The sequence below is a fragment of the Gadus macrocephalus genome, chromosome 17, assembly GCF_031168955.1.
Source record: "Gadus macrocephalus chromosome 17, ASM3116895v1".
Classification (NCBI taxonomy): domain Eukaryota; kingdom Metazoa; phylum Chordata; class Actinopteri; order Gadiformes; family Gadidae; genus Gadus; species Gadus macrocephalus.
The window spans coordinates 7,240,875-7,265,380 of NC_082398.1; the positions used below are offsets into that span (position 1 = coordinate 7,240,875).

At 46.0% G+C, this 24,506-nt stretch overlaps 1 protein-coding gene across 1 annotated transcript; it reads right to left on the bottom strand.

Annotated features, from left to right (window-relative positions):
- Nucleotides 1-810: 810 nt before the first annotated feature.
- gal3st3 (galactose-3-O-sulfotransferase 3) lies at nt 811-12,636 on the bottom strand. Its single transcript, XM_060077080.1, has 3 exons — nt 12,499-12,636; nt 7,805-10,322; nt 811-1,100 (listed from the first exon to the last, which is right to left on the bottom strand). Exons 1-2 carry the CDS (start codon nt 12,582-12,584, stop codon nt 9,008-9,010), a joined length of 1,401 nt encoding a protein of 466 aa, XP_059933063.1. The 5' UTR covers nt 12,585-12,636; the 3' UTR covers nt 811-1,100; nt 7,805-9,007.
- Between the last annotated feature and the right edge of the window lie 11,870 nt (nt 12,637-24,506).

The following is a 24,506-nucleotide window of genomic DNA, read 5'->3' on the forward strand; positions in this document are numbered from 1 at the left end:
GGCCAGTGTGGCGGCCACAATGCTCACTTTGTCTCACTATGAGGCCGATTGAACCACTTTGCCGTCGAGTACCGATAACACGGTAACACCACCGCTTCAAAACAGTACCTCCGTCTAAAATGCTCAATGGTCGACTAGGTGCGCCGCTGTGTTTCTTCCCGAAAACTCGTTGTTGTCAATTGGGTTTTAAGGGCTTTCCCACAAACCAGAGCGGGTGGGGTATCAAATCCTTTATTATTCAAATCCATGTATCTCCGTTGGCACCCTTTCCATTTGGTTAGTCTTCTGTTATTTCTGGGGCATCTCCTGGAAGGATAGCCGGGGACAACGATTCAAGTAACCTCAGCCCACATACCAGAAGGGGTCGGTTTCCCGGGACCCTTTTTTGGGCACCCTAGCCTCTATTCAAGTCTTTCATAGTCGTGTTACAAGGGATCAGTGAGGATCCCTGCCCAGGTTTTGCGCCTCTAGCCTGGGTTCCTCCGGCGGGCCCGCAGGGTAGAGATGGACATGGCGCCTGGGCCCCGATCCTGGCCCCTACGGGCAGGGTGCTGTCCGCAATATCGCCGGACCCGCCGGTGTTCGATGCAGCACCGACCTTATGGACTGCTGGGACGGAGGTCGCTGCAGAGTGCTCCGATGGTAGCTCCGGGGGAGGAGCTGCCTCCAGGTCCCAGGAGAGCAGGTGGCGCCGGAGGACCAGAGACTCGCCGAAGCGCCCGGCGATCGTCCCCGGCGCGAGGGGCCTGCTCCACCTCCGCCACGAAGGCCCGGCTGTAGCCCGCGTCCTCGGGCCGACCGGGGCCTTGTGTCGCCGTCCAAGTCGAAGGTCAGGGTGCTGCGGGCGGGATGATGCGGGGGCGGCAGGGTGCGGGGGGTCGCACGAGGTCGGAGGTGAAGGTGCATGGATAGCAGAACCGGTGACAGGGCAGTGCCACCGTTGACACCGAAGAGCAGGTTCTGCACGGTGCCGCTGGCAGTCGGTGCTGCTGGCAGTCTTGTGGGTCTTGAGGAAGGCCACGTGGGTGTGCTTGGGCTCCAGGCACGGGGACGGCGGGGAGCAGAGGACGGGGCAGCCCGGGGAGAAGGCCTCCATGGTCCTGCAGTGGGACAGGGTGAAGGGAAAACACACATCTGGTTAGCGCTGTGAACACCTAAGATTCAAAGGCAGCGGTCTAACGAGCAGTACTTTCATTGTTATTACGGTCGCAGTGCAGGTTTAACCGATTGTACTGCATCCACTTAAACACCTCCAGACCGTCGTGCTATCATCATTGGGTATTGCTAGGAAATGCTTTAGTGGTAGGAAATCCAAGTCAATATATATATTATATATATATTTCTTTTTTACAAATGTGCTGCCTGTAAATCTTTCTCAAATATGGTGGTACTACGGTATGAAAGCATTTAAATGATAGAACACGAAAAAATCATAAAGCCTGAAATTATGAAACATAACATGGATGTTATGAATCATAACATTTGAACTAAGTATAAGCTGATAACAATTGTTTTTTGTGCGAGTTATCATTCGAAAATACACCAGGAGACGCGAGGAGGGGGAGCAGAAAACATTGTTAGATAAAATGTCAAAGAACCAGAACCTGAACAGAATAAAAGTTAGCAGAGCGGGTAGATGTCAAGGGAACAGTCAACGAGAGATCGTGGACTGTACCCTCCTTGCTTCTAATTGGTCCCTGGGCCCTATACGGGGGGGAGGGGGGGGGCATGTGTTTGGAACGTCCTATTTGACTGCTGTATTGCTGTAATGAGCTGGTTCTTCTCAGATCTGCACATTTTTGTGCAGATCTGAAGTCAACATTTTTTACTTCAACAGAAGACAAGAATCGTTCCGCAATTAGTGCCGCATGGGTGTGTGTGTTTTAGTGCGCACAAACGTGTGCATGCATTTGTGTGTCTTTGTGTGTGTGAGAGTGTGAGTGAGTGAGAGAGAGAGAGACAATGTCTCACAGTTTACTATTGTGTGTTTAAAACGAGGATTCTGAGGCATAGCTACTTTGTTGTTGTCGCTCTCTTTCTCTTGTGCGACCTTATAAAGCTGGTGGATCAGGACAGTCTTAATGGATTGGCTATTGGATTGGAGAGGTCTGTCCAGTACATTTGGCTTCGACAATGCTCTCGAGTCAGATCAACGCTGAGGTCATTAGGGTTCTCCGGTAACAGCTCTGTCCCCCGGGAATGTTAAAAAGCAAGAACTGGAGACAAAAGCCCTGGCATGTCTCACCCCCATCAGGGTATGGAAACAAAATTCATCAATTATGTATTCAATGACTGAATTAATTAAATAAATAAGATGGCTGTTATACCCAGTTTAAAGCAGTGGGTGACTTTTGGGGTGGGTCTGTGTGAGTCTGAAAGTGAAACCAAAAGTCACAGGGGGAATGTGTGCATGCAGGATTTTCTTGCATGCGTGAGTGTGAATGTGAGAGAGTGAGTGACAGTGAGTGAGCAGAGTAGAAAACAGAAAATAAAACGTCAAGATTTGTTGATGAAATTGCTCCTTTAGCAGCAGTTTGCGTGCACATTTGTGTTTTTGTGTGTCAGCATGTACGTGAGTCCTGCGTCGTGTACAGCGTCGCAGTCATTAGCTTGTTGCCATGACAACAACCAGGTTCACAGATATGAGAGCCATCTCGTTCCACCGACCTGGCGTGCCCCACCAATCAGAGACGTCTGTGATATGTTTAAGGATTATGGGTAGTGAGGTATGTCTCAATGACAACGCAAATATATCGTGTTTAACTTAAAATAAGTTTGATAACTGCAGGAGCATATAGCTTTGTTTCACAATCTTGTCGTTCGTGGTAAGACTACCATGGAGAATTATGACATTATGGCTAATAATAAAAATCCTCTATTTGGAATATTAATGGGATTTTCATTTCGGGGACCTCACTGTTGAGCTACATTAGGTAGCGGCAGTAATTAGCATCACGCAAATTGTTTGCCCCCAAAACCCTGGCCATTGACAGAGCTAAGATTCCCCCCACCCGTCTCTTTCTCTGTGTCTAAACAGAAACTGAGAACCGTTCCAAATGTCTCCATGCATCACCCCCTTTCTTTGTCTTCCAGCTTTCACGCCATCTCTCCGCCCTAAACTAATCACTCAGATAACAGCAGCCAACCAGCCATCCTGTTTTTCTAATAAAGCAGCCCTGTTCAACTTGAAACACACGCAGACATATTATCGGGCTAACATGTACGGCTACTAGTACTGCAGCTGACGACGGTGAGCACAGTAAAGGATTATTTGGATCGACTTGTTAGCTCATTTGGGAATTGAAATCTGATGCATTAGTGATGCGCGCCAATCAACTGAGCTTCACAGGGAATCGAAGCCAGACTTAATTGTCCTGTAAGAATACGACAACTTTATATTGACTTTATTGGGATGAAACAGATTTTGATGCGGTTTGGTTTTGGTTTGGGTTGTGATTATTTTGTCGTAAAATATAATCAGTAAATAAGGTTACAAAAACATCAAAATTACTTCACTACATCAGATGTCTAGAAATATGTTTTATAGAGTGTCATGTAGTGTGAATTTTTACATTTAATTAATAAACTGGACTGTGAGGTGAAACGAAATATGTGAATGCAGTGTAACAATGTTCATCATTGTTGGGAAACATGAGCTTCTCCCTATCAGATAAATACGATCTCAATCACTCTCTCTCTCTCTCTCTCTCTCTCTCTCTCTCTCTCTCTCTCTCTCTCTCTCTCTCTCTCTCTCTCTCTCTCTCTCTCTCTCTCTCTCTCTCTCTCTCTCTCTGGCTCGTTTATCCTCACCTCAGCTCCTCTCTCTCTAAAAAAAATAGTATTATTTCATTATTATTGTCTCTCTTCCATCTTTGGCTTTGCGTCAAATCGTTCTTGTAGTTTCCAAACAAGTCTTCGTTTCTAGCACTAAAAGGCCTTTTGTGTGTGTGTGTGTGTGTGTGTGTGTGTGTGTGTGTGTGTGTGTGTGTGTGTGTGTGTGTGTGTGTGTGTGTGTGTGTGTGTGTGTGTGTGTGTGTGTGTGTGTGTGTGACAGAGGTATATCAGGTGACACGGTGAGTAAATGCAAAGGATTGAAGTGGCCCGAGTTGGAAACTCTCTCTCACTCGTACTTTCGCACACACTCAATCACTCTCACACACACACACACAAATTGATTCACTCACGTGGCTCATGGAGTTTCACGTCTGGCTCGGCCAATAATGAAGGCACCTTAATTAAAAATGCCTGATTGGGTTTCTGTAACGATCGGTACAGATGTGACAGCATGGCAGGAGAGGCAACCTGATCTGAGGGCCGCTGGACTATGATTTGAACAACGCTGACAGACATAAAGAGAGAGATGAGAGAGAGAGAGAGAGAGAGAGAGAGAGAGAGAGAGAGAGAGAGAGAGAGAGAGAGAGAGAGAGAGAGAGAGAGAGAGAGAGAGAGGATAAAAATGTTTGTTAACAGTGAGTCAGTGAGTAAGGAAGAACGTCAGGGCGAAAGACCGACAGATGGATAGACCCAGAAAGAAAGTGCAGAGAATGACACCAGATGAGAGAGATAAAAAAATATCTAGCCAAGTACGCTAGATCCTATCTTAAGGGAAAGAGGCTTGTTTTTTGTGTGAGCTTAAGGTGTATCCATGCTGGTGTTTCTGGACTTTGAATGAAACCAAGAGGGGTTGTGTTGTTGGAAAGGCTCCTCATTCTCCTCTCTCACTATCTCTCTGTTCCCCCTCCATTATTTCCTTCTCCCAGGGGAAGTGGTTGTCTGTTACTTTGGTACCTGAAAGTGCCCGGTCCTCCAAATACATTCCCAGAATTCACCGTATGTATTTATTTGTGTATTTCCTTGGCTACCATCCTTGATGAAGGAGGTGTATGCGTAGGGGTGAAAACAGGTGCAGCTCATTGAGTAAATGATGCGTCTCTAGGTCATCATTAACATCATGAGTTACACCTGTGTTCAGCCCTGCTGCTGCAGCTCTGTGGTAAAGGCTCGTCCATACCAGAGCCGTACCTCTTGCCGGCTCCGTAAGAATGTAGTAGCTTACCATAATATGATCTGACAGCTGCTTTAAGAAATAAACACATTCTCTGACTTCATGGACTATTCAATTCTCATTCATTGTGTTTTACGCAGTGGTATAATTGTTGCAATTAGCGCACTCCCTTCGTAGGTTTACAGAAATATATACATAAAGCGAGCGGATACATAAATATCAAAAAACATATGTATCGTTGAGTTACTGAAGCAACCAACACAGTGGTTTGGATAAACCCGTGAGCTTGAGATAAGAGAGCGTAGGCCTACCACCTTTTCTAATCAAGTTCAGTGTATGTTCGCATGTTAGCTATGAGTGCTTAATGCACCGTAAAGTGAGTCAGTGCACATCACGCGCAGCACGGTTCCGTTTCCAGTCCCTTTCTTCCATCACTCACAACATTACACAATCCCCTCATCCAAAATGGCTGCCTTAACCCACACGGTAGATAGAGGATCCTACACAGGATGACGCTAGAACCAGCAGCATTCGGTGCTCCAAAAATGTTAAATGGTAAATGGACTGCATTTATATAGCGCTTTAATCCAAGCACAATATTGCCTGACATTCATCCATTCATGCACACATTCACACGCCGACAGATTCAACCATGTAAGGCGACAGCCAGCTGGTCGGGTGCAGTAAGGGTTAGGTGCCTTGCTCAGGGACACTCAAGGAGGAGCCAGCAACCTTGTGGTTACCAGCCAACCCGCTCTACCATCCTGAGCTACTGCCGCAAAAATACTTCACACTATCAGAAATATCACATCAAATACCTCACACAATCAGAAACACCGCACAACACAGCACATGCTATCAGAGGTACACAGACGTGCGCGGCTGTAACAGAGCCGCTCTGCTAACGAGGTTATGACAGGGTCCTGATGCTACGCTAGCCTCTGGTGCTAGCAGATGGCCCCCCCTGATCCTGTCATCTGCTCTCCTCTCCTGTTCTGACCCTGACCCCCCGCCGAAGGACCTTAACGACCCCGCCACGCTGACGCATAAACACACACACACACACACACACACACACACACACACACACACACACACACACACACACACACACACACACACACACATATATATACATTTCTCCCTCACTTGTTTATCCTCAATTTCAATTCCAGGCATATGTCTCTAAAGGCTAGAGGTCACAGCAAAACTTTGTGTGTGTGTGTGTGTGTGTGTGTGTGTGTGTGTGTGTGTGTGTGTGTGTGTGTGTGTGTGTGTGTGTGTGTGTGTGTGTGTGTGTGTGGGTGTGTGTGCTTGTGTGTGTTATTATGTACTGGGAGTGATGCTGGCCTACATACAACCTTCCCATGCACGTTAACCATCAAATATATTCACAATACTCATTCTCACCCTCAGGCGAACACACACGAACACACACACAGGTTTTTGCAAGCACACAATAAATAAAGAAATAAAATGTTGTTGGGCATTTTATTTGCCAGCGATAGTGCGATTGATACTGATGGAACATATATTCCAATGCCTGGTTATAGGGTTAGTACCTTTGAGCAAGGTATAGGCCTGTAAAAAAAAATATGTATAGTCATGGAATTTGACTACCCTCTTAGTCAAAAATACCACATTATTGTATCACCAAAAGGAGCACTTTTCTGCATATAACAAGAATATGGAACATGGATAGGTAAGCCAGCTCAATATAACGTTCAGGTGAGAACCCTTTATAACCTGAAGCTGTCTGCTGTCCATAGAATGAATTCAATCCCAAATGACAAATGCAGACAGTTGTGGTTAAACGTAACAGCTGCGGTCCGACACTCGACTCAACTGCCGTGGTTAGAATCTGCAGCTGCCTCATTGGTCAGCAGCAGACAAGCGTATAGTTTTTGCGGTGGGGATTCGAGAGAGAGAGAGAGAGAGAGAGAGAGAGAGAGAGAGAGAGAGAGAGAGAGAGAGAGAGAGAGAGAGAGAGAGAGAGAGAGAGAGAGAGAGAGAGAGCATTACCACAGTGTTATATTCTGCATGGCTCTCTAATGGGGCGTTTCAACCGAGCGGTACGGTACGGTGCGGTACGGTACGGTACGGTACGGTACGGTACGGTACGGTGCGGTACGGTGCGGTGCGGTGCGGTACGGTGCGGTGCGGTACGGTACGGTACGGTACGGTACGGTGCGGTGCGGTGCGGTGCGGTACGGTACGGTACGGTACGGTACGGTACGGTGCGGTGCGGTGCGGTGCGGTACGGTACGGTGCGGTACGGTACGGTACGGTACGGTACGGTGCGGTACGGTACGGTGCGGTACGGTACGGTACGGTACGGTACGGTACGGTACGGTGCGGTGCGGTACGGTACGGTACGGTGCGGTGCGGTGCGGTGCGGTACGGTACGGTACGGTACGGTACGGTACGGTACGGTACGGTACGGTGCGGTGCGCTAAGGTCCGGCACGGTTTCGCGTTTCTCCCGCCAAAAGTTGGGCGGGGTCAGGCATTAAGCGTGCTGAGCTGAGCTTAGCCTTACTTATTTTTCGGTACTCCTCAGTTGGGGTACCAACCATTGGTTGACAGAACCGTCACTTCAATGCTACACCTGACACCTGTCGCACTTCCGTGCGACCCAAGTGACCCAACTGTGGGGGATAATAACAAACATACACAGTACCCGCAAGGTATTTCGGGACAACGGCTCATTTGAAAAGGTGTATGCTAATAGACTGAAGGCTACGGGGGCAGACGGTGCAAAAAGGGACACAAAGGCATAATGATGATGACGGTCACCCACCTCGGTCATCTCACAGCTGAAGCGGGGATGTTGCGGTGATTCTTCGGGCAGTGCTGGCTGCCCATCTCTATTTGGACTTGGTTCCCGCTGGAGTAGTTTCTCCTCTCCATCTGATGTGCCTCTTGTGAGTGTAGTCAGTAGAGGATTGGTCCTTGCGGGTTTATGAGCTGGAATCTGTTTATTTTTTATTTTTGGACATTCTTCGAAAACGCGCTTTTGCGCTGCTTTCGGTCTGTTCCCATTGGGGGGGCTCATTTTCCAGAAAGCTTATGCACACAGACACACACACACACACACACACACACACACACACACACACACACACACACACACACACACACACACACACACACACACACACACACAAACACACTCACGGGTGCACACAGATCATTCGGGAACAAGCAGGAGGTAAGGGGATAACCAAGGATGCTGATTTGACCCCAAGTGACAATAGATGGTTTGACTCATGATCTAGGTGTCAAGTCCATTATTATTACAATCAATGCATCTTGGCGGTCACCCTTCTTATTTGGTTCGTCTGGTCTTTTGTTATCTATAGGGTATCTCCTGGAGGGATGGATGGATGATGATTCAAGTAACCTTAACCATGAAGTTTATCCCTTGGATTCGCCTTGGCACTCATAGTTATTTGGGCACTGTAGCCTCTAATCAAGTCTGTTGTAGACATCCGATCTATCCTATCTGCGTATAAATAACACGATTTGAGCATCCAATTTTGGCATGCAGGTGACAATTCCGCCAATCCTTCTCATTGACTTCTGTAGAGAGCAGACGCCCTCAAATACCAAGCATAACCTAAAGCGGTCGCTTCTCAAGGGAAAATGTAATATTTTGACATGGTTTCATCATTAAAATTTGTTTTGAAAACATTTCTAGCGTAGTTAAATAGTTATTATGAATAGTTATTCTTTCAGGTATCGCCAATATTATTTTTTAATCATGTCCGAAACTATATAAAAATATTGCATTTTCCACGTTTCCCCAAAATAAATGTGAGCCTTCTTGTTTGCCAGATCAATGGTGATGTCATGACCGTTCAATCGGCTCTCCACAGCGAAGGATTGGCCGACCAACTGCACGCAAAAGTGTACATGGCGCCTACACACTGCACTCACTTTGAAAGTGTCAAATCTGGTTATATTTAAGCAGGTGGATGAGACCGGGTTGGTTACGGTCGGGTTACAAGGCTTGGGTCGGGGAGGATCCCGGCCCAGGCTTCGCCCCTCTAGCCTGGGTTCCTCCAGCAGGCCGCAGGGTGGATGTTGACGTGGAGCCTGGGCCCGATCCGGGCCCCTGTGGGGACTCGGCCGGGGGCCGGCGAGGCAGCACCGACCTCACGGGCAGCTTGGGGGTCTGAGGCCGCTGCGGGGCGCGCTGCTGAAAGTTCCGGCGGTAGAGCAGCGACTGGGAGTGCAGGAGCAGCTGTGTGTACTGCACCTCGGGCATGATCAGCTTCAGGCAGTTCTCCTGGGCCTGGCTGGACGTCACCTGGCTGAGGTTGGCCGGCAGGTCGTAGCCCACGATGTCCACCTTGGCGTTAGGCTGCCAGGGTCGGAGGTCCTTGTTTTTGATCTGCGAGGCCGAGCGCATCAGCGGCATGCGCCGGCCGAAGCAGTTCCTCACCAGCTGGTCCTGGTGCTTGCGCAGCAGACGCACCTCCCGGGCCACGCACGCCGGGCCCACGGCGGCGATCTGGCGCCACAGCGAGGCGTTGAAGTGGTCGTAGAGGCGGGCGTCCAGGGCGTTCCACTCGCGGATCTTGGCGGAGAGGTCCGGCGAGAGGCTCCGCTTGGAGCTGAGCGTGCGCATGTTGAGCTTCAGGTACAGCACGTCCTCCAGGTCCCAGGAGAGCAGGCGGCGCAGGAGCACCAGAGACTCGTCGAAGTGCTCGGCGATCATCACCAGCGCGAAGGCCTGCTCCACCTCCGCCGCGAAGGCCCGGCTGTAGCCCACGTCCTCGGCCGAGCGGTCCTTGTCGCCGCCCAGGTCGAAGGTCAGGGTGTTGCGGGCGTACATGGCGTCCTTCTCCTTGGGCCGGTAGTAGCGCAGGGGCTCCTCCAGGAAGGCCTCCAGGGAGCAGTTGGGCACACGCTTGAAGCTCTGGCAGATCTGGCTGTAGTAGCTGAAGAGCGACTCGAACATGAGGCCCGGCTCGCGCAGGATGGTGATGTATACCGTGTCCTCAGGCATCAGCCGCCGCAGCTCGGCGCGGCTGAAGCGCATGTGGTTGGTGACGATGGAGGGCGGCAGGGTGTGGGGGTGCACGAAGTGGGAGGTGAAGGTGCGCGGGTAGCAGAACTGGTGGCCGCACGACTGGATGGGCAGCGCCACCGTCAGGTTGTGGCGCTCGGCGAAGCGGAAGAGCAGGTTCTGCATGGTGCTGCTGGCAGTCTTGTGGGTCTTGAGGAAGGCCACGTGGGTGTGCTTGGGCTCCAGGCACGGGGACGGCGAGGAGCAGAGGACGGGGCAGCCCAGGTAGAAGGCCTCCATGGTCCTGCAGTGGGACAGGGTGAAGGGACACATCTGGTTAGTGTGGTGGGAAAGCCCCACTGTTGTTATCATGTGTCTTCATCTTTTTGTTATGATTATTCTGACTTATTTGGGGATAGTATTTATTCCTTCAGTTGTTAAGGCATAAAACCACTCCAAACCTGAACAACTGGGAGTTGTCAAATGAAACACGCAAATGTAAACTGGAAGTAAGGAAGTCTCCAAAAAGTCGAGAGGGGCCGCTATAACTTGCAGTCAACCTAATTGGTCATGTCAATTTCTGAAACTTGGTATTTAGTCCTTGTTTTACATGCTGAATATTTTTGCCTCAATGACCCATAAAGACTGTCTCCATCGATTTTTCAATACTTCTAATGTTTTGAAAAACTTTAAAAAATAATCTGAAAAACTGACCAGTGGACCCAAACATTTGAACAGATGCACCTTACTAATGCCCGACCTTATGGTATTTTATATTTTTTTTATAATAATAAAAAGAAAAAACCTTTATGCAAATTCCCCCTATTATTTATTCATCGAGTCTGCTTCAGAGTACACCAGGGATCTATAACTTGGTACGCCCGTCAAGGACGACCCCCTTTGGTTATGTGGAAAGTTTTGTGTTGAAAGTCTCGCCAAGGTATGTTAATGGGGAAGAAACGCTGACTTCAACGATTCCACATATAGAAGCCGCACTTAGGCAGGTCTCCAAAAAGAAAAGGACCAACCTCTTTGGTGACCAGGGGGTGCTATAACTCGCCATCAAAGAAAAGCGATCAGCCCCATCAGAATCACATGTCGGCTTCAAAGCGGTACAGGGACTTGAAACTTGTCGTGCTCCCTCATTAGCCTTGCAAGCATGAGCGTATTAGCATGCCCATGGAGTATTGCGAACATGACAAGTTGGCTTTTCCAACTACACGCCTTTTCTCAGTCTGACTATTAGTACTTTGATTGCTGTTATTATGGTCACAGTTCAGGATTTGTGTCCTGCATCCACTCTAATGCTCCGATGTGAATGGTAGGAAATCCACACAATTTCTATTTTTTATGTTTAACAAATATTCTGCCTAAATATGGTGATGAAAAAAAGCATTGAAAACTTAAATTGCCTAATGTTCAGTGTTGGATATTCACAACATGTGTACTCAGCATAAGTTAAAAACAAGAGAATTATCCCTCGAGAAGACGCCGGGAGAAGTCTGCTATGAAGAGGAGGGGGAGCAGAGAGCCTCGTTAGACAAAGAAGAAAAAGTATCAAAGAACTAGAACCTGAGCAGAATAAAAGTTAGAAGATGTCAAGGGAACAGTCAAGGAGAGCTCGTTGACTGTTCCCTTGACATCTAGCCGCTCGGCTAACTTTCTGCTAACTCTCTCGTTGACTGTTCCTTCCTCTCTTCTAATTGGTCCCTGGGCCCTATACAGCAATGCGCTGTGGCTCCTTGTTCCACAGCTGTAAGTAGCGGAAGCTTCAAGTTGGAGCTGGTTCTTCCCAGATCTGTACATTTAACTTTTTCAACTTCCACAGAAGAAAAGGATTCTGCCCCAATTTGTGCAGCATAAGCGTGTGTGCACATGTGTGCATTTAAGAGGGAGAGAGGGAGAGAGAGGAAGAGAGGGAGAGAGAGAGAGAGAGAAATGGATGGTCAAAATGGATTGCCTATTGGATTGGAGAGGTCGGTCCAGTACATTTGGCTTCAACAATGCTCTCGAGTCAGATCAAGGCTGAGGTCATAGGGTTCTCCGGTTACGGCTCGGTCACCCGGGAACGTTAAAAAGCAAGAACTGGAGACAAAAGCCCCTGCATGTATAGTTTCACCCCCACCAGGGTACAGAAACAAGGATTATGGAGCTGGAATCCAAAGTTCATCAATTATGTATTCAATGACAGAATTAAATAAATTAATTTTATTCTGTTCAACAAACCGGTTCAACTTTCATACTTTATCGGGTGAAAAACAGTGGGTGGCTTGTGGGGTGTGTCTGAGTCTGATAGCGAAACTAAAAATCAAAGGGGAAATGTGTGCATACAGGGTTTTCTTTGCTGGGTGTCTGCACCCGTTCACACGTGTGTGAACCTGTGTGTGTGTGTGTGTGTGTGTGTGTGTGTGTGTGTGTGTGTGTGTGTGTGTGTGTGTGTGTGTGTGTGTGTGTGTGTGTGTGTGTGTGTGTGTGCGTACCAGCTCTCCAGGTGCCCCCCATGGTGAAGCAGGAGGCTGACGGTGCTGATGACCACAAAGGCCAGGAAGATCTTCTTCCGGATCATCTCTCGCCACACCTCACTGCCACTCCCCACGCTGCAGGAGAGAGAAGAAGATGGGATAGGGGGGCTTTTAGTTGTATAGCCCCTTCATCTGACTCTAAATTAAACAGACAGACAGACAGACATGGATGGATCGATGGGTAGATGGGGAGATGGTTGCATGGATTGGTGGATAGATCGATGGGTGCTACGTTGATGGGTGGTTGGAGTGTGGCTGGGTAGCTATCTGGAGAGATGAATAAAGACCGATCGATTGTAGCTAGATGGATGGAAGGGAGATGTGTGAGATGGAAGAGAGATGAAAGCGTGGAGGATCGAAAACCAAAAAATACAGGCCAAAATAATGGATTTAAGAGAGAGAGGTTTCTTTACATCAAGATGTATTTGATTTAATTCAGAGCCAATAACAATTGGGAAAACCAAACAAAAAACAAAGGTACAAGACTGTGTACATAATCCGTTTGAGAGTGAAGGAACTACTCCAATTAACCATTGCGTCTGGTACTTTTCCAATGACTTCCCATATGACGATAGATTAGCAATTAATGAACTTTGTCGTTAATATAGTGTATTGTTAGTTTACTTGAACCCCTTGTGTCAGGTCGTATTTGAACACAATATAAGGTTTTAAAAATAAGTCGAAGGAAGCGTGAAGGAAGCGTGCTATCCTGATGACTACGACCTAGTTGATACTTTTACGTCAAAATTTGCGTGTGACACACATACTATGTGTGTCTGAGAAGCTTCACCCCCGCTCGGAAATGGACAACACAATCAACCGCTGGCCAGAGGGGGTTCCACACAAACACCATATTGTTATGCTGTAAATATCCGGCCCCTTTAACAATAGTGTTGGTATATATTGAAGTTTCCGTGGGTGAGTGTATAGCTATATTGTGTTCCATCTGTCGACATGGTACAACACTTCATTCCTGACTGCTATACCGCTCAAGCGTCCATCCAATGGTGGTTCAACTGATTCCCTCTGAGCTTGTCCACAAACCTCGAACCTCACTGTTACCGCTATAAATTAGCGGTACATCCTAAACATCCCACAAATGTTTGGCCCAAAACCCCGGCCATTGTCAGAGCTGAGATCTCCCCTCCCCCTCTCTGTCTCTGTGTCTAAACAGAAACTGGGAACCATTCCAAATGTCTCCATGCATCAGCCCCTTCCTCCGTCTTCCAGCTTTCACGCCATCTCTCCGCCCTGAATTCTTCACTCAGATAACAGCGGGCGACTAGCCGTCCTGTTTTTCTAATAACGCTGCCCTGTTGAACTTCAAACACACGCAGGCAGACATATTCTCAGGCTAACATGTACGACGACTAGCAGTACTTCTGCTAACAATTTCGTTTGTACCCCAGTAGCACCATAAAGGATTATTTGGATAGTCGTGTTACCCCAGTGGGAATTGAAATCTCATGATGCATTAATGATGGGCGCCAATCAACTGAGCTTCACAGGGAATCGAAGCCAGACTTAATAGTCCGGTAGGAAAACATGAGACAACTTTAACATTGACTTTATTTGGGTGAAAGGAATTTTCACATATTATTTGAATTTGATGTGGTTTGGTCTACGTTTAATTGTTTTGTATTAAAACACCATTAAACATCATTAAATAAGCTAATGTTACAGATACATCACAAAATACTTTATTGTCGCCATCATCAGAATGGTAGACATATGTTTCATAGAGTGTTATGAAATTTTGAATTGATTGATCAACCATTTATAAAAATAGGGCCGATCCAAGGTTATTTCGGGTTTTGTATTTTTTTTTTAATGCCAGAAATGTCAGAAACTGTAATATTGGGAGATGTGGTTCAAATTTAATTCAACAATTCCAATAAATGACTTTAGTGAACAGCTGGAGTTTTTCTGCCTCAAGTAGGAACGTATCTGTGAAACACACTCACAGACACACACAGACACACACTATTTTTTTATTTAGAATTGATCAATGTGATCTATAACATTACAAGTATTAAACCAACACGTACAAGTGACGTCACACCTTCATGCTATATGTACTTATGAGTGTCTTGGTATCGTGCTAAGACCATGAGGTGAAACTAAATACGTGGATGCAGGGAAAATGAAACCATGTAACAATGTTCATCATTGTTGTGGGAAACATACACCTTTTCCCTGTTAGATCAATAAGATCTCTATCTCTCTCTCGCTCTCTCCCCCCTAATTTACTTGTCTCGTTTATTATCCCCGCAACTCCTATCTCTCCATTAAAAAAAGAAACGGGAACTATGTACATAGATATTTATATTTACTGTGTTTAACTTGTATAGTATTATTGCATCAGATCCTTCAAGTACATAGATATTTATATTTACTGTGTTTAACTTGTATAGTATTATTGCATCAGATCCTTCAAGTGGTTTCCCAGCCCCTGAGCAGTGAAGATATGAGCTGTGTGTGCGCGCGTGTGTGTGTGTGTGTGTGTGTGTGTGTGTGTGTGTGTGTGTCAGAGGTAGATCAGGTGACACGGTGAGTTAATAATAAAGGATTGAAGAGGCTCAGTTTGAAACTCTCTGTCGCACTCATTCTCACTCTCTCTCTCTCTCTCTCTCTCTCTCTCTCTCTCTCTCTCTCTCTCGCGCGCGCACGCACGCACGCACGCACTCACTCACTCACTCACTCACTCACTCACTCACTCACTCACTCACTCACTCACGCACGCACGCACGCACGCACGCACGCACGCACGCACGCACGCACGCACGCACGCACTCACTCACTCACTCACTCACTCACTCACTCACTCACTCACTCACTCACTCACTCACTCACTCACTCACTCACATACTCACTCACATACTCACAAACTCACTCACTCAAGGGGCCCATGGAGTTTCACGTCTGGCCCGGCCAATAATGAAGGCTCCTTAATTAAAAATGCCTGATTGGGTTTCTGTAACGATCGGTACAGATGTGACAGCATGGCAGGAGAGGCAACCTGATCTGAGGGCCGCTGGACTATGATTTGAACAACGCTGACAGACATACAGAGAGAGATGAGGGAGAGAGAGAGAGAGAGGGTGAGAGAGGGTGATGGACAATATATATATATATATATATATACCGGTATACATACATAGAGAGAGAGAGAGAGAGAGAGAGAGAGAGAGAGAGAGAGAGAGAGAGAGAGGAGAGAGAGAGAGAGAGAGAGAGATTTTTCCATAGCAACGACTTTCTTTGCAATTTCCTCCTTTGAATCTTCAATGCTGTTCACATCAACTTTATTTCTTCATAATCTTCATATTGAAATTATGATCTTTCTTACTATGATGATTATGACATTTCTGATCTTTCGTGTGTGTGTGTTTGTGTGTGTTTTTTGTGTGTGTAGTTATTATGGAAGAAATTAACCCTGCATATCATATAGATACTTTGATGGTGGAAGGTAGCTGATCACCTTTCCCCTATAAGTTAGGTGTTATGTGGCGCCAGTGAGTGGGTTCACTCTATTCATATCTTATCTGACTTTCTGAAGAATATGCTGATATGCGCACCTGTACATCATCTATCTGTTTGCATCGAGGTTAATAAATGTTCAAAAGGTACAGTTATAACCTATAAAACATAAGAATATGCTGACATTCACACACGTACATCATCTATCGGTTTGCATAGAGGTTAATGTATGTTCAAAGTTATGTAAATCAATATTTTATGTAAAGTCTAACTTGGCATTATGTAATGATTGGGTATATAAGGAGCAGGACGAAAATCTTTCTGGAGTGTCTTTGCAAACCTCACTCAGCTTTGTTTGTTGCTTGCTTACGGGTAGCAATAAAGTCTCTGTCAATACTTGATCCGGACTCCCCAATTCCTCATGTTTAAGTGATAGATAATTCGGGTTATATTTTCTACTACATAATTGGCTTTGCGCGTGTAGTTATCTGCCCACAGATAGGCAGGGTTGTTTTTCATGGAAGCAAAACTGATGTATTCGTTGCTGGTGTTTGTGGAATTTGTATGGAACCAAGAGGGGTGGCACTGTTGGAAAGGCTCCTCATTCTCCTCTCCCACTCTCGCTCTGTTCCCCTCCATTATTTCCTTCTCCCAGTGGAAGTGGTTGTCCGTTACTTTAGTACTTGAAAGCGCCTGGTCCTCCAAGTGCATTCCCAGAACCCACCATACCTAACATTAATTATTAATTTCTTTCTTTCTTTCTTTCTTTCTTTCTTTCTTTCTTTCTTTCTTTCTTTCTTTCTTTCTTTCTTTCTTTCTTTCTTTCTTTCTTTCTTTCTTTCTTTCTTTCTTTCTTTCTCCCTTCCTTTCTGTATGCATGTATACATGTATGTATGCATGTATGTATGTATGTATGTATGCATGTATGTTTGTATGTATTGCTTTCTGTGTGTATTTATTTGTGTATTTCCTTGTCTACCGTCCTTCATGATGGAGGTGTATGATTAGGGGTGAAAACAGGTGTAGTTCATTAAGTTAATTATTGGTCTGTAGGCATGCCAGTGGCAATACATGTGAACAAAACCCAACAAGCGGATAAATAAATATCACATTGTTTTAAAACGTATGCATCGATAAGTTACTAAAGCGATCAACACAGTGGTTTGGATAAACCCTTGAGCTTGAGATAAGAGAACGTACCACCTTTTCCAAGCAAATTCAGTTATGTTCGCATGTTAGCTATGAGTGCTAAATGCACCGTAAAGTGAGTCAGTGCACATCACGCGCAGCACGGGTCTGGTAGGAACGGATTGGGTGGTGCGAGGCCTATTGCCAGCTGCCGGCTTCATTTCTTTCTTCCATCTCTGACAACAATCCCCTCGTCCAATAACGGCTGCCGTAATCAAAAGGGTTGATAGAGGACCTACAGGTGATAGGGTGCACGGCCGGATGCTTCCAGAACCAGGAGCATCATATGCTCCAAAAATACAGCTCACTATCTAAAATATCACACCACACAACACAGCACATGCTATCAGAGGTACACAGACGTGCGCGGCTGTAACAGAGCCGCTCTGCTAACGAGGCTATGACAGGGTCCTGATGCTACGCTAGCCTCTGGTGCTAGCAGATGGCCCCCCCTGATCCTGTCATCTGCTCTCCTCTCCTGTTCTGACCCTGACCCCCCGTCGGAGGACCTTAACGACCCCCCCACGCTGACGCATAAACACACACACACACACACACACACACACACATACACATTCCCCCTCACTTGTTTATCCTCAATTCCAGGCATATGTCTCTAAAGGCTTGTGTGTAAGGTATTGTAGGAGATGCAGTAAGAGCTAAGACTTTGCATCACCTCTAATGTAAATTAGTAGGCTAGAGGTAACAATAAAACTGTGTCTGTGTATGTGTGTGTGTGTGTGTACGGTGTGTGTTTGTGTGTGCGATTATTTTGCCCTTTACCATTTTAGTAAGTAAGTCGATGCTAATTAATAACCTAAAGGAACACTCGCCCTCATATCATGATAAGAATACAGATTATTGAATATGGAATATGGATGCAAACACCATATAACTTTCAGAGGATAACCCTTCATAACCAGAAGCGGCTGAATGTTCTGCGAAATGAGCAGTTGTGATTTAAAAGAAACAGCTGCGGTCTGACACTCGACCCAACTGTCGTGGTTAGAATCTGCAGCTGCCTCATTGATCAGCAGCAGACACTGACTGGAATATATATACAGAGAGAGAGAGAGAGAGAGAGAGAGAGAGAGAGAGAGAGAGAGAGAGAGAGAGAGAGAGAGGGAGAGGGAGAGAGAGAGAGAGAGAGAGAGAGAGAGAGAGAGGGAGAGGGAGAGGGAGAGGGAGAGAGAGAGGGAGAGAGAGGGTACAGAAAAGGTAAGAGGGTGAAAGAGAGCATTGCTCTAGTGGTTTATTCTACATGGCTCTCTAAGGGAAGTATGGAGAAAGGTGTGACTCACAGGTTCTTTTAAATTAAATATAAACGGGTAGCACAACATCAACTAATATATTTGCAGGGATAAAATAACACGTCTCACTGTCATAATTGTTGTTTCTTTCAGCACTCTGTTTGCAATACTGGATCACACAGTTCTGAAAGTAATTGGATTTAAGAGCACCTATTGGCATGAGGCCAAAGGAACACAACATATTTACAGATAACAGGAAATAGTAACGTTGGAATGGTTGGTTAGGGTTAGGGTTAGGTTACGTTACGTTAGCCTAACCCTAACCCTAATGTTGGAATGGTTGGTTGACATATTTTCGCTTTTGTTTCTGCTTTCCTCGATAGTGTGTATATTAAGAACTTGGGGAGGAATGTTCCGAAATCAGTTATTGGTGGAAAGAAACATAACCATAGTAATGAAAAAGTAAGGATAAAACGTAGAATCAAAATATGTTTTTTTAAATGCACACACGCACGCGCGCTGCGCACACACACACACACACACACACACACACACACACACACACACACACACACACACACACACACACACACACACACACACACACACACACACACACACACACACACACACACACACACACACACACATAATCAACCCAGTCAAGACAGACTGGACTCCCGATGGTGTTTTTAAGAGTCAACCCCAACCTATTCCTGGACATGTTAGAGGGATAGACGCACACACACACACACACACACACACACACACACACACACACACACACACACACACACACACACACACACACACACACACACACACACACACACACAGTGTGTTCGAAAATGTTGGGCCTTATCTTCAATCAGTGTGTGAGAGTGTGCGTGCGCGTGAGTGTGTTTGTGTGATTCTGGTGTCCCCATGAATACTGATACGTTCATGATATATTTATGTTACAATCCTCTTGCAATTTTGTGTGTCTGCTTCCTTGTCTGTGCATGTATGTCTATGCGTGTGTGTTTGTGTATGCGTGTGCATGCCTAGTGTGTGTATGTGTATAATGTGTCTCGTGTGTGATGTAGTGAATGTAGATCATTACTTGTCTGATAGGCAGACTCTCAGAGCCTCTTTCCCAGACTTCACAGCCCGGGCTGAAGCACCCCCCAGAGAGAGAGAGAGAGAGAGAGAGGAGAGAGAGAGAGAGAGAGAGAGAGAGAGAGAGAGAGAGAGAGAGAGAGAGAGAGAGAGAGAGAGAGAGAGAGAGAGAGAGAGAGAGAGAGAGAGAAGGTAGTGCTGTGCTGGTGTGGGGGTGAGAGAGAGAGAGAGAGAGAGAGAGAGAGAGAGAGAGAGAGAGAGAGAGAGAGAGAGAGAGAGAGAGAGAGTTGCTGAGGGACAGGGCAGGGATAAAGACAGACTGACAAACAGATGGCTAGACAGAGAGACAAGACATTCATGTGGACATAACAGACAGACAGACGGATGGATGGATGGAAAAAACGGACAGGAAGACAGACGTAAGACACGAACGTAACAGACGGCCGGACAGACCGACATATCGGACAGAAAGACAGACGGTCAGGCCGACAGGCGGCCCAGACAGACGCAGTGAGAGGAACAGCCGGGGGAGAGAAAGGGAAAGTGTGATGGCGTGGAGTCTTATGGGCTTAGCGTTACACCGTTGTCCGTTGATTAAAAGAGGGACAAGGTGCTATGATGCTTTCATCAACATCTGGGGGATCAGAACGACAGGACTCTCGACCCAACGTGGAAGGCCCGCACGAGAGCCGCAGTGAAGAGGCGTGCCAGGGAGGGAGATTGAACTGTGGGAGGGAAGCCAGACAAGGGTGTGGTGGGAGGGACGCGGCGAGGGAGGTACGGAGGGAGATGCAAAGAGATGGAGCAATAAAGGACATGATCAGAGGGAGTGGCCGAGAGAGAGAGAGGGGGGGGGGGGGGGGGGGGGGGGTGCAAATTGAGGATACATTTGCAAAGAACACAAGTACCTTTATGACTCGTCTCTAAATATATACGTGTGTGTGAGTCTGTGTGCTATTATATACATTGTTTAATGATTTGAGTCGTGTAAAATTGTTTTATTTATTAATTACCCATTATAGTTCCTGACCTACTCTGCCAGTTGAATTTAACCTTGGTGATTGACTGGGTTATTCTCTTTGACGGACGTTGATCATCGTCCATTAGGACTACTGCAACAACAAAACAACACAGCAACTCAACAACACAACAACACAGCAACATAGCAACACACCATTAGCAATCCACGACCATCACTCCTTCTCTCCAGGAGTCCTTGTCTCTTTCCCCTCCGCCTCCACACACACACATCACAAGGTGGCCCAAGGGTCTAGTTGTGTATATGTGTTTATGGATTTATTAGATGTGTAAGTGAGAGTGTGTGTGTGTGTGTGTGTCCTTGTGTGTGCGCGCGTGTCTGCAAATGCAGGCGTTTGTGGGCAGGAATGTGTAACTGTCAAGTGTTTGTATGCAAATGCAGAAGTCTGTGTGTATCTGTTATGTGTGTGAATGTACGTACGTGTGTGTATGTGTGTGCGTCTGTCTGTGCGTGCGTGCGTGCGTGCGTGCGTGCGTGTGTGTGTGTCTGAGCCTGTATCTGTCCCGTGTGTGTGCATTAGTCTTTGTCTCAGGGGACTCGAGATGAACCTGTGAGTCAGCTGTGGATTTACATAAGAGCCTGTCTGTGTCCTTGTTGCAAGATGAATGTGGATGTTCCCGAGCTCAGGCCTCCCACCAATAAATAAATAAATACAAATAAAAGCACTTATTCAGCAATAATCACCTCAGAGCCCTGGAAGCCGTCCCCCCTCCCTGATGGGAGCAGTGGATGGGAATGTGTTATGCAGTGGGCCAGGGCTCTCCATCACACCCACCCTTAGTTATGGGTCCAGGAATCGAATGTTACAAATGTCGCAAATGCGCAAAAAGATTTGCCTGTTATTATGTATTTCGTTGGGACTGATTGTCAATCAACTTCCTTCAACTAAATTCAGACTACTGAGCTTCTTATACTTTGGCCTGAAAGTAAGGCCCAATATGAAGCCAGATTTGAGGAATGTTTGCACGTAATTTGACGTCTTTTTTTTACCTTGTCAACACCATGACAAGGTATAAACGCCTCACAAATGTGTATTCGTTCCGAGCATTAAAGGCTCTGGGAGATTGGTTGATGCCACCTCGCGTTCGACAGATGATGGGGATAAAAAAAAAATTGTAGGCCTGTTAGTTCATAGGTGAACTACAGCCTGCTCTAGTGACATGCTGAAAACATGCATCCATTCGTACATGGAAAATGGGCATCTCAATGATGTTCATGTAAATAGACGTGTGTTAAGGAATGATCTATCGCTGAACAAGGTAACACAATGGAGACGGAGCCCATTGTCAGAATATCTCGGCTCAGCTTGCAGTGCAGCAAGGATCGATCTGCGCACTGAAGTGTGACAATTGGACAAGCCTTGACACTATCGTTCAGAAGGGTCACATGAATCCCTGCTTCAATACGGTGGGCATGGGTTAACACATAAATCCTTTCATTGAGTGTGTTTATAGAAATCCCATTTTACTTCAATTTGACACACACTCACATTAGGTCGATTGTTACGGTATATAATAATTTAAAGTTGTTTGTCGCCGTTATCTTAACCAATGAGATGAAAAGTTGTTTGAAAGTTGTTTGAAGGCGGAGTTGTCTGGGAGCTCACCTTCTGTGTGCCGGGTTTACCCAGGTTAGGCTCACAGCAACTGAACTGAGATTAGTCTCAGCTCTTCACAAATCCAGTTAACCTGGCGCCCTGTGTCTTGGAACAGGCCCCTGTTTCTGTAACTCAGACACAATGAAAAATCGTGCCATTGTTATCATCCTCGGACCTAGGTGGTGGGAAGGTGATACCTGCGGCTTAATTTTTTTCCAGTCTCGATTACTGCAATTCCATCTTCACCTGGCTTCGTCAAGGTTCCCTGGCACATCTTCATCTAGTGCATAATGCAGCAGCTAGGCTATCAACTAGGCCTGGCCAAAGACCTTTCATCGCTCCTATTTCACTCTCACTACACCGGCGGCCAGTGAAGTTCAGTTAGGATTATGTTAATCACCTATAAGGTGTGCGTGGGGTAGCTCCTGCTTACATTTCAGAGTAACTTAGCTGCGTTTCATTAAGCCCTGAAGTCGACGGGGAAAAACATCAACACACGACAGCATTCAAGAAAAAGTTGGAAAAAAGCAAGATGCCATTTTTGGCAATACCATTCGATACCAGACGATGCATGCATTACGCAGTATTTTGCGTGTGTCCAAAGATTGATGGACGCTGTGTACGACTGAGAAGCGCTTATAAACAGTCTATTAAAACAGCTTTCCAATACGCCAACACGCATTCTCCACTAGAGAACGCCCAGTGGATTTTTGAAGGGATCCCCCTTAAGTAGGCTCAGATCATTCAGTACTGTGTGCCATGTGAATGTACCTGTGTCATCATGTTCATGTCCTTGATTTTTCCCCTTCAGCAGAAATCCCTCTTCTAATTAGGCTGTAGTTTCCTCATAGCGCAAACAGTTCCACCAAACCGTTCTTTTTGCAGATCAATACGGTCTGCCCTAACTTCATAATACATGTGGTCAGGCGGACCATTAAAAAGCACACAAAGACAATATGGTAACCATGGATACCATGGCACACACACACATACATCAATCCCTAAATCCTCTCTGCGACTGTCACTTCAAACCATCAACATACGAGGAAGATGAAGATGAAGATAAAGATTCAGAGGTGCTATGAAGGCACACGAAACAAAATAATATGAAACCCCCTAGAAAAAAAAAAAAATCTCAAGCATTAATTTCCCTCCCACTTGAGCAGCTGCTACCATTTTTTTTATTTTTTTATTTTTTCAGTTCTACCCAATTATGCTTGGGTCATGGAGACATAATTGCGTGTCTACTTTGTTGATTAGCTCTGAAGAGAGCGCATCACCCTGATTACCGTATTGATGGAGGCGAGGTCCCCGGTCGACACACACACACACACACACACACCAACAACACACACACACACACAGCATCTGCTTGGCGCAATGATTGAGAAATCAAAACCGATCAATATGCGTTGCTTTGACTTGTGACTTATCAGCATGCGTTTAGGGGATTGTCTGAATAACTATTAAAGAGGATTAACTCACACAACATACAGGATGTATTAATCTATTCAGGGATTCACAGTCAATGCACAACCGAAATGAAAAGAAAATGAATGGGACGTTGACAGAAAGATTAATTCATTTGATTCAAAGTCCTCAAACCACCAACAATTAATGTGACCGGCCACCAATCTGTTGGAATGTCTGCTTCAACGCACTTTGCATTTCCTCACGGCCTGAGGCCTGCTAGGACATTACAGACATGTTTATTACAGGACTACATTTCAGCCATAAAGACTACACTACATGTTGTGTCCGAAAACAGAATTTAGATAAATAATCTTAAATCTGATCGCAAACAAACTCAAATCTTGGTGATCTAGGATTTATTACATGTTTATCATGGAAATGATAGAGATTATTCCACTGAAAATACAGATTAAATGTACGCAGCTAGGCTTGAGCCAGGTCTGTTAAAGTATAAGTCTTTGTACATCTGGTTCTGACCTCCATAACACATCCTAGAGTTTAGAAGGCAATTATATTGACAGCTTTTTAAAATCTGTTTGTTAATCCAGTTATTTCGGTTATTAACAGTAATGCTGTTACCTCAGCACACTACCGCCTTTTAAAGAACACAAGCTGGACTGATAAAACGTGTTTGAAAGATCTCACCGAACCTCAAAGGGAAAAAACAACCAGCCTTGAACAACTGAACGAATCTTTGCCTGCGGTTCACTTTCTATTTTTAATGTTAATCAGCGTTAAGCGCGCAAAATGATCTGAGAAAAGAGATTGGATTCCCCATTACGCTCTGAGGCATATGATCAGAGCTGTGAAGTTTGTCTCAAATGAACTAAACCTTAACTAGTGA